The following is an 11,185-nucleotide window of genomic DNA, read 5'->3' on the forward strand; positions in this document are numbered from 1 at the left end:
GTTGAAAGGAAGGGAGGGGCTTAGTGGTATAAGGCGGGGCCTTGCAGCAACAGGAAACAATGAATTGTATATCCAGCTGAAAGGAAGGGAAGGGACATTACTGACCAGCAGGAATTCAGGACGGTCCATTCTATTTAGCGGGTAGAGCCAAGTACAGTCTTAAGGGTCCCCACCGTGGCTGACCCCGAACCACACGGCAGTACTAAAATGCCCAGGCTTGGGTGGAGAACTCTCTGGACGGGTTGCAGTTATAGATACCTTTTTCCTCTTCCTGTTTCTTGGTCGTAGCCGTCTTCGGCCTCCCCCTGCCGCGGCGCACGGCTTCCGATTGGCTGTTGGATCTCGACCGCCTCCTGTTCTCCAGGTCTCTGCTGACCGTGTAGTTGATCCGCTCTCTTTTTATCCTTTCCGTCCGCCTTCTTTTGGGATCAGATCTGTTTTCTGAATGAAACCATAAAGAAGAGTTTATTTTCCACCTGGTGGCCATCATGCAGTATCGCATCACAAGACATTCAAATTGGGGAAAAAACAAATATTAAAAACTAGGGATACACCGATACCAATACCCAAATGCTGCCGATACCGGAACTTTCTGGTATCAGGAAGCCTGACGGAGAGTTATTACACACTGCCCGGTTTCCTGATTGGTCGGGAAGCTGGCTCCATGCTCCCTCGTCACCAGGGAGCTGGCTTCCCTGCCAATCAGGAAGCCGGGGGGCGGGTAATGACTCCCCCCGGCTTCTGGATTGGCCAGAAAGCCAGCTCCATGCTTCCCTCGTCACCTGGTTGCCAAGCCGGGCGGCGTGTAATGACTAACCGCCCAATCAGAAAGGCTGGGTGGTGAGTTATTACCCGCCCTCGGCTTCCTCCCCGATTGGCCACAAAGCCGACTCCATGTTTTGCCGTCACCTGTCGACGAAGGAGCATGGAACAGCTTTTTGGCTAATCAGAAAGCTGGGCAGGGAGTCATTACATGCCGCCCGGCTTCCTTAATGGGACGTACTCGATACTGACAAAACGGTATCGGTGCATCCCTATTAAAAACCATTCGTTTTTGGCATATTCACCCAAAACAAACGTTTACAGATACAACGCAGGGAGAAGGGCCCTGTAAATTTGTCATGTTACCCATACATTGTGATAAGCCTTTAAATACGATTCTCTTTTTCTCTCTCTCTGGTATTGGTCTCCAACCCCTCCCCATAGTTCAGGTTCTCCTCTGTGTAGATGGCTCCACCCTTCTTCATTATGTTCCAGTCTGCATCTCAGCCACATGTCCTTTGCTGATTGGATAACATTATGATCTTTTGACCTGTCCTATGCTCGCTGTTTGTGAAGATCGGCACAGTTTGGATTAAACTTCTCAACAATCTTTCAAGGTGTCACCTGAATAGAGTCAACTGTCTGCAAATTCACTGAGATGGGATGAAAGGAGAACTATGAGGTGAGGGAAAATCACTCAGCCTCATAGTTCTAGCTGACCTGTGACAATGAAACTGTCACACGTCGGCCCAATAGATCGGGAAGTGAGCGAACACATAGCGTCGCTCGTTCACTTCTCGATCATCTCCCTGCCGAGAGCCGTGACTGTCACTCACTGACTGGCGGAATAGACGGGGGAGGGGGCGGGCACAGCTGGCTCTGTATCTAGATAGGCAGAGCCGGCTGTCAATCACACAGCTGGGTGGATCTCGACATCGATGTCGGGATCCGCTCCAGCGGCTCAGTATACCACGAGGTGCAGCTCTCTATATACTGAGCTTTGGGTGACGGGAGGACGCTAGCTTGTGTCCTCCCGTTACCCTTAGGAGAACTATGGGAAAAAACACTGACCCCATAGTTCTCCTTTAATGCCCGGCTCGCTACAACTAAGTTCCAGAGATCACACTTTCAATGCTTAGACTGGACCAGAACAAAAATAATTATAAACAGACCCTTTGGTGTGATCCTAGGAGAGATTTTCCCTCACTTCCTGTGTGAAGTCATTACAGGTGAAATAAAGAACAAGGGGGCTTGTGACAAGCATCTAAGCACCACATCCCAAAATGTGATAAGGAACCCAAAGCATATTATATAAATGGGTCTTCCAAGGTGCAACTGAGATGACAAACTCATATGAATAATTATTTTTTAAAAACTCTGGGCAAAAGTGATCTTAAATGAACAAAAATAAGAGGTCCTCAGGTCACTAACCAATACAAAACCTTTACTGCACAGACATATAACAAAACTCACAATAGTCCCATAAATACCCATACACCAAAAGTGATCCTAACCCTTGCAGTGGGGCTACTCTGCACTGCAAGGGTTAAGTGCTCATTTTTGACCAGTTGCTAAAAAGTGATCCTCCCCCGAACTGCAGTGCTACTCCGGTCCCTGAAGCCCGTCTCCTCCTCTCTGCTGCAGAGATGGTATGTCCCTCGGCATCCTCATGAACCTGAACCTCAGAGCCGGCTTTGCTCTCAGACTGGTCCCTGGAGCCTCTTCTCCCCCTCCGCTGCAAGAGTCTAAGGATCCCCGAGTCTTCACATCCAATACATTCTGTATAGGATATGAGGATGCCGAGGGACACCCCATCGCTGTAGCAGAGGACGAAACAGGCTTTAGGGACCGGAGTAGCAGCCAGCAAGCTCTGCGGTTCCGGAGAATATAAGTTATTAGCATCTAAACAAAAATGAAGACTTAACCCTTGCAGTGCGGGGGTAGCCTCACTGCAAGGGCGAAGAACACTTTTGCCCAGCATCCCGCTTTAAAAGAGAACTATGGGGTAACCCTTTTTATCCCATAGTTCTCTTTAGGGTCACGGTGAGGACATATACTAACCTCCTCCTGTGACCCAAAGCTCAGTATATAGCGAGCTATTGCCCACTATTTATACAGAGATCGCCGCAGCCGGGACTGATCCTGATAATACTGTCTGGATCCACCCAGCTAGCTGATTGACAGAGGGCTCTGCCTATCTAGCGGCAGATCCAGCTATGCCCGCCTCCTCCCCTGTCCGTTCCCCCAATCAGCGCTGGGGGATCAGAGAGGGGAGGGAGGGAACCCCTGCGGGGAGCAGTGACTGATGGTCACCACTCTCTGCAGGTAGATGATCGGAAAGTGGAGCGAGCGACGGCATGTTTCTGCTCACTTCCCGATCTATAGAGCCGACGTGTGACAGTTTCATTGTCACACGTCGGCTCTAATTATGAAGAGGAGTGATTTTCACTCGCCTCATAGTTCTCCTTTAAATGTTTCTGTTCTGCGCCTCTCTTTGCTCAGCAGGTGACAGAAGTTTGGGAAGTAATATAAAAGAAATGAGGATGAGAGGGATACCTGAGGTGGGGTGAATCCGCTCTGTCTGTCTGGCGTGTAGAAGCTTTCTGCTAATAAATATGTATCCGCAGGGACAGGACTTGCAGGCCACAGGAACCTGAAACACAAAACACGTTTCATGACTCTCTATAGCATGAAAAAAGGTCTTTATTCTGTACTTGTGGAACTCCAACTAGAGAACTCTGCTTGTGGTACCTGCGTAATTATTTATTTAAACAAGAAAATGAAATATTCAATGAATGACATCGTTTACAAATTGAACTTTCAACTCATATCGGCCGAGTCCAGTCCTTGCACATCGTACAAAAGGTGTGCAGAGTTACAGCTTGTTTCTTTTAGAAAGCAGCCCCAGCCCGAGTAGTAAAGCCCGTCCCCTGCCAGCATGCGGCAGAGAAGGACCATTGCTCTCTGTCTGGAAGCAGAGGTCTCTCTGCAGAGGTCCAACACACTTCCTGATGAATATACGCACATTGGTTGGCGCTAATGGTAGATTCCAGAGTCATCAATACATTGTCCACGCAAATCGCCTTCTTAGGGGGAGGCAGCTGACCGCATCAGACAGGGAAATCCTTCCAGCACATGAAAAGCAAATGCAAAAAAAGGACCAATGCGGGTGCCCTGTTTTATCGAAGCCAGCAATTATTTACATAAGCTTCCGCCCGTTCCGAGTTGTAAGGGATATCAGGGGGACACTTGAATGGTTGGGAATACATTTATATATACACAAGGGTGTGGGTTGCGCTAGTGAACTCTGGGGAAGGGGATATGCCCCAGAAACGAGTTAGCTCTTTTACTGCAGCAGCAGCCGGCTGGTCCGGTACTTGTTAGGGATACACTGATATATATCGGCCGAAAATTGCACTTTTGACATAATGCTGAAAGTGCCATTTTCTGGCTGATACAGCGGGTGCATCCGTTCTTTCTCTACTTCCCCGCTGGGCTCTGCTCTGTGTCCCAGCGGAGAGGAGAGAAACTGTCACAGGTGGCCGAGCGCTGTGGGAGGAGAGTGCTGTTAGCGGCCAGCGTCTCTCCTTCCACACCGCTCAGCCGTCTATCACAGTCCGGCAGAGCGGTGTGTGGGGCGGAGACAGCGCTGTCACAGGAGGCTGAGCTCTCCTCCCGCACCGCCCCACAACCCGTGACAGCGTCGGTGATCAGTGATCGTTGAGTGTTACATCATTGAGGACAGAATTTACTATATCTTCAATTATGAATGAATGGGAAGTGATCTGCATCACTTCCGGTTCATTCATGATTGCGTTTATAGTAAACATACTCTGTCCTCATGTTATCAATGATCAGGAACACTCAGTATAGAGGATTCCTGTCCATTGATAACAGGGGCTGCAGAATAAGAGATTGAGGACTCTGTGTCTCTGAGGACTTTGTGTCCTCAATCTTTTTCTATTTGAAAAAGGGAAATATTAGGGGTCTGTTTAGATCCCTAATATTTCCCCGAAGCCCCTAACAGTAAAGTAAAACATAAAAATATTTAATAACTATATAAAAATTAAAAAGTTTATAAAAAATAAAAAAGAAATTGAAAAAGTTAAAATAAAAAACATTTTCGGATTCGGTCTGAGATATTTTTTAAATTTCGGTTTCGTTTTTGACATTTTCATTTCGGTGCACCTCTAGTACTTGTAGCCAATTTGTTCCCAGTCTTCTTTGTCATTCCGCTGTAACGCATGCTTTGGGATGCAGAATACCTATATTATATATGCAGATTATCAACTACTCTAAAGAGTATTTGTAACCACATTTTATAATTTATTAAACGTCGTTCACGAGGAGGAAGGCGCTGTCTTGTGTTTGTTACACTTCCTGATGAGTCAAGCCTACAGCTTTGCAATCAGCAAAGCTCGTGCTTCCTACTGATTGGAGATCTCTGGCTCTGACTTAGCAGTGTGGGTGTGCTGATACCAGCGGAGGGCGAGGCCGATATCGGGTCACGTTCAGGAACTTACACTGAATGGCGCATTGATGATTACAGACCTGCGTTAATTTGTATTTTTTATAACTGCCCTGAGGTCGCCTTTAAATAAGCCAAGAGGTCCAAACTCCACGCGCGTCAAAAAATCCAAATCGCAATAATAGAAACCAGACACTAGGCGGCGCACTTGTCACAACAGTGCTAAAGATGTTGGGGAAAGAAAACACAAAATAACGAAAAACGACATGTAAAAAAAACAACAGATACTAATAAGCAACAAAAAAGTACATGAGATACTTTGTCATGCATAGGACAGCCATTTCATTTCAACGGGCTGCCCTACACATAGAAAGCAAACTCATGTACCTTTATGAGCGTCGCGCGTCTTTTTTTTGGCGCTTTTAACAAGAATTGGCATCTTAAGTGAACAAACGCAAAACCTTGCGATGCATTCATAAGGCTACACAAGTGTGAATCGGGGCTCAATGGGCCTATGCATGGCAAAAAAAAGGGGGCTCCTGCTCCTTCACGTGTTTATTATGCGCGTCTTGACTGGCGCGGCTGAAGTGCCGCTAACAGTGAATAGTACTGGAAGCGCGACGCATGCTTTGTGAAAGCACAAAAAAAAAAATCGCAGGAGTCAAGTGCGAATGTGGGCTCAGGCTTTTACTATTATGACTGGGCCCAATGTGTATTTTGTCTGTTGGATTGTAGAAAGTTGATTCATTTTGATGACTTTTTGCTTTTTTAGGCGATCAACCCAAAATAAAAATAAAAGCCAAAACAACAGTTGTGACGAGCTAACCCCCGAGCAGTCAAATGGTTTGAGGGAATGCAAAAGGTAAAATAAAAATCCCTGCAGGCCCCAGGCTTTGCCTCCGGGAAAAGTATTGCCAACGCTTCCATATTCTGGAGTCGGCTCGGCTTCCCTCCCGTGGAGCACAGTGTGGAGGGTATGTACTAGGGATGCACCGATAACGGTTTTTCGATATCGAGTACCGATATTTCTTTTTCGGTACTCGCCGATACCGACTACCAATATCGGAAGTCCCATTAAGGAAGCCGGGCGGCGTGTAATAAATCGCCACCCAGCTTACCGATCAGCAGGGAAGCCTTCTCCATGCTTCTCATCACTGGGTGACGAGAAAGCATGGGGCCGGCTTTCTGGCCAATCAGGAAGCCAGGAGGGTGGGTAATGACTCGCCGCCCGGCTTCCTTATTGGCCAGCTCTCTGACCAAGTGACGAGGGAGCATGGAGCCGGCTTGCTGCCCGGCTTCCTGATAACAGAAGTATTGGGCTGGGCATGGGCACATTTGGCCGAGGAGGGGCCCAAATACTTGGCATCTGTGCATCCCTAGTATGTACGTCACACGTGCTGTATTGTCTACATATCCATCCATCTACTCTGGCCACCTGGTGCATCGTACAAGCTTCTGGTTGTAGGTCGAGGAGGGCCTCAAATGGGTTTCTACAGATTCCCCTACAAAGACTGTGCAGATTAGGTGATGGATCCTCTAAAATATTGTTACTCTATAGGGCAGGTAGGCAAACTCCGGCCATCCAGCTGGGGAAACTACCACTTCCATCATGCATCTGCCTCTGGGAGTCATGCCTGTGGCCATCAGAGTCTTGAAATGCCTCGTGGGACTTGTAATGGCATCAAAGATGGAGGGTCAGAGTTTGCCTGCCCTATAGAATTAAAAATATTTTACCCAAGACCCTAGTCTTGGGTAGGAGAATCTGTAGAAACCCGTGTGAGGTCCTCCTCGACCTACAACCCTGAAGCTTGTAGGATACACCAGACGGGACAACTCTACAAACTCTTGCCAGAGCATGGTGGTCCAAGGTACCAACCATAGCATGGGTCAAAAACAAAAATGACCGGGTAACTAATAAACGTGAAAATGGAAGCCATACTGGAGGACTCCATGAAGAAATTCCTAAAAGTCTGGACACCATGGATAGCCCATTATTTCCTGAATGACTGACCGTTCCTTACTAATCTTATAACTCTCACATGCTCCATAGAATCCACTTGTGCATCCAAGGTCAGGAAAGTGTCCCACCACAAGGTCCTCCCTCAACCCTACCATTCCCTACCCTTAGCCCTACCCCCCTCCATTACCCATCTACCCCCCTCTATTACCCATCTACCCCCCACCATTCTCTTATGGGTACCTTTCTCACTCTTCCTTTCTCCATCTACAGGTGAAACTCGAATAATTAGAATATCGTGCAAAGTTCATTTATTTCACTAATGCAACTTAAAAGGTGAAACTAATATATGAGATAGACTCATTACATGCAAAGCAAGATAGTTCAAGCCGTGATTTGTCATCATTGTGATGATTATGGCTTACAGCTCATGAAAACCCCAAGAACCCCAAATCCACAATCTCAGAAAATGAGAATATTACATGCAATCAATAAAACAAGGATTGTACATAGAACAATATCGGACCTCTGAAAAGTACAAGCATGCATATGTACTCAGTACTTGGTTTGGGCCCCTTTTGCAGCAATTACTTTTGCACAATATTCTAATTATTCGAGTTTCACCTGTAAAACTGTGTTAATCCAGTTGACTGGGCACCCCGATGGAGGCCAGGTTCATGCAAATGTATATGGGTGTGCTCACAGACAAGCCAAAGCTGAACAAATCGCGGAAGCCATGTAGCCAACTAACTTTTGAGGCTCTCTCTAGTGGTTATCAATGGAGCTGGCTCCTTAAAAAAAAAAACCTGCTGGCTCCAGGATTGGTTAGACTGGCTCCCGGATTCCATAAAACATTTTTTCCACCTAACAGAGCTCCTACACCACCGCCAATTAACATTCTGTACTATTGCTGTGACCTGGCTCTGTGAACGTACCTCTTGTCGGTGATAACACCTTCTGTAAACACTGAGCCAATTGGCTTTGTTTTATAATGTTTACTGTAACTTAAAAAATGCTAAAATAAAAACACTGAAAAGAGAAAATATTTTAGGAGGAATGTGGCCCTAAACACAGCCACTATATGGGGGAAAAAAAAAAAGGTGTGGATACTGTGTTTCTGGCTTTGCACGTCCGCCAAGCTCCCCTGCACACTAAAGCCTCGTTCACACCAGATGCAGCGCGTTCCGGCCCGATTCTGGCCAGAACGCACTGCCTCGCTTTGGGGCCGGCTCACTTTTTTGTGGAGCAGGAGGGGGCGTGGCGGTCCATTGAAGTGAATGGCACCGTAGTCACGCCCTTCGTCCGCAAGGGATCGCAATGCACATTATGCCTGCGGTGCGGTCCAGACCTATCAAAATAGTGCTTGCAGTATTTTGATCAGACCGGACCGCAGGCATAATGTGCCTTGCGATCCCGTGCGGCCGATTGCATTGCGGCCGGAGGGCGTGGCGATCCATTGAAGTGAATGGCACCGTAGCCCCCTCCTGCTCCACAAAAAAGTGAGTCGGTCGCAATGCGAGGCAGTGCGTTCTGGCCAGAGTCGGGCCGGAACGCGCTGCATCTGGTGTGAACGAGACCTAAGGCTACATTCGCATACAGCGTTTACTTTCCCTGTAGTTTTCCGTGCCAAAGTCCACGCGGCACACAAACGCGAATTCTGCTAGTTTGTGGTTATATAGCCGCGAACATGCAGAATCCATTAAAAAAAATTTAAATCGCGCTTGGACTACCGCACGTTCCCTGCAATAGTAGTACCTTAAACAGAGAAGCGTTACGACTTACCAGCAATGAGGAACGTGTGAACGTTTTATGAGGAACATGTAAACCTTTTTATGTTGTGAAACCTCATAAAAACACAAAACATAGTTTCAGAACTAGGCCAGAATGAGCAGATCGCTCGGCACATCCTCCGAGAGACCCAACATCTGCCGAGATCAGTCCAATCCCCGTGAGAGATATTCTGCAGGTGCACACCAACCTAGACCCCAGTTCAGGTTCCCTTCAGAGACACGAATCTAAGTATAAAGTAAAACCAATACCTGAAATCTCACAGAAGCTTCAATATGTTCAAGTAATCTTAAAATTTTAGTATTTTAAAACCTAGTTGACCGGCTGCGTCCGCCCTCCAATATATCGGAGCCACAGTTAGAACAAACACGCGGCAAATGTAACCACCTCGTGACCGGCCACTGTTGGGCCCCCTGTTATTCTAGCACAGCGTTCCTCAACCTTATTTCAGTCACAGCACCCTTTAAAAGTATGCAAAATCTTGAGGCACCCCAGCCTAAAATGTAGTGGATCTTCGGAGGGGGGCACTCAAAAAGTGGGGTTCCTCCCTTCAAATCAGGCGCCCCCTTTTATACTGGAGTGGAGTAAGAGAAAAGAAAAACAATACAGTTTTCCCTCATTATGTTATGAAACATTTATTATTAATCACGTCGGGTAAATAGACACCAAACATGTCAAGCCCGCAATATCGCAAAAACAAAACACTACCTTACCCAAAATCACCCATGGGTGACAATTTTACCGCTCATCAGTTTATTGTTAACAGTGACTGATGGCTCTACAATTATTGCTCGCACTTCGCGACGATAAGTAACGTGTGGCGCAATCGTCGTTTTCACACATAGGCGCACCCGACGCGTGTGTCTTTGAAAATCATTTTTGAAAGGTGTTGTACTGTTAAAAAAAAAAGTATGACTTTAATTTTTAAACGTTCTTTTTTTTTTACACTTAACTTTATTGCACAACTTCTTCTCGGGCTACAGCAGCCAGAGAAATGACACAGTGACACCGGAAGTGATGTAATACATATCACTTCCACATTCAGAGATCAGGGAGGGAGGGAGCAGGCGGGCATGTGCTCCCTCCATCAAGATCCATATTCACATTAGAAGCCCCCTCCTTTTAAAAATCCCCCCCATTCACAAAAATTAGATCAGGGGTGGCCAAACTCCGGCCCTCCAGCTGTGGTGCAACTACAAATCCCATGAGGCATTGCAAGATTCTCACAGCCACGACTCCCGGAGATAGATGCATCATGGGATTTGCAGTTTCATCACAGCTGGAGGGCCAGAGTTCGGCCACCCCTGATCTAAGCGTTCGGGTGGCTGTAGAGCCGCCCGATTGCTTCTATGGTGCATGGGAGTGTGCTTAGATGTTACAGCCGTTACCGGCCGTGTAACATTTCTACCGTGTCCTCCTCAAGCGCGCGTCAGCAGAGGAAAACAAAATGCTGTACGTGTGCAGCAACCGGCTGTATAGAGAAGAAAAAAAACACAAGCGAGGTTCTAACCCTTCCCTAAGATTCACACAAAAGCTTTTTTTTTGGCCGGAGATTCACCCGAAACGTTTCTTATTTTGTACAGCCGGCGGCTATTCTTTGAACACTCGGGGGGAACAAATATATTCTGCAAACGGCATCTATTATTTATCAAGGACTCAAACCTCCCCGATATATAAAAACACCCTCCGCAGTGTTCTAATAAATGAACGCAGTGTGCTGAATATAATCACAATCCACCAACACAGCGCGGCGCCGGTGGCGCAGGTCTAAAAATAAAAAATGAACGCGCAAACATGAATTCAATACGACTAAAAACACATCACCCGGCACCGCAGCCTGCAGAGGGTTCAGAGGACGTCAGTTCTTGGAATGCGAAGCGGGAAATAAAAAGGCAGAGCGATCCGGGGAGAAATACATTCGGAGGACGGAAAAAGAAAACTCCAGAGCCCTGGAAAATACCGAGCAACCCGCTGCAACGGGGCCAAGAATTCGCAGAGAGGCCGGGCCAGGAGCCCGAGACAAAAATAAAAAAAAGGAGAACGTTGATCTAATAACAAAAACTTAAAATCAAGAGGCGGATGCGATGAGGATGTGGAAAGGAGAGCTCCACTTTTCAAAAAATTATTTATAGAACGTACACGATACGCAAGTGGGTTTTGTCATTTGATGTTATTAAAAAAAAAAAAATTCTATTGAGAAAAAAAAAAAA

The 11,185-nt window shown here is 46.8% G+C and overlaps 1 protein-coding gene across 1 annotated transcript in view; it reads right to left on the bottom strand.

Moving 5' to 3' along the window:
• Window positions 1–258: 258 nt before the first annotated feature.
• The window catches only part of CUNH16orf87 (chromosome unknown C16orf87 homolog), a gene marked incomplete at its 3' end in the record, with an annotated part of 13,620 nt that continues 2,693 nt past the window's right edge, over window positions 259–11,185 (bottom strand). The window contains exons 2-3 of the mRNA XM_018570013.1: window positions 3,319–3,415; window positions 259–441 (exon numbers count right to left, since the gene is read on the bottom strand). Of these exons, the coding sequence (XP_018425515.1) occupies window positions 259–441; window positions 3,319–3,415 (280 nt within the window). The remainder of the gene's footprint in view (window positions 442–3,318; window positions 3,416–11,185) is intronic.

This window comes from Nanorana parkeri, unplaced genomic scaffold (assembly GCF_000935625.1).
Source record: "Nanorana parkeri isolate BGI_ZX_2015 unplaced genomic scaffold, ASM93562v1 scaffold1441, whole genome shotgun sequence".
In the NCBI taxonomy this organism is placed as follows: domain Eukaryota; kingdom Metazoa; phylum Chordata; class Amphibia; order Anura; family Dicroglossidae; genus Nanorana; species Nanorana parkeri.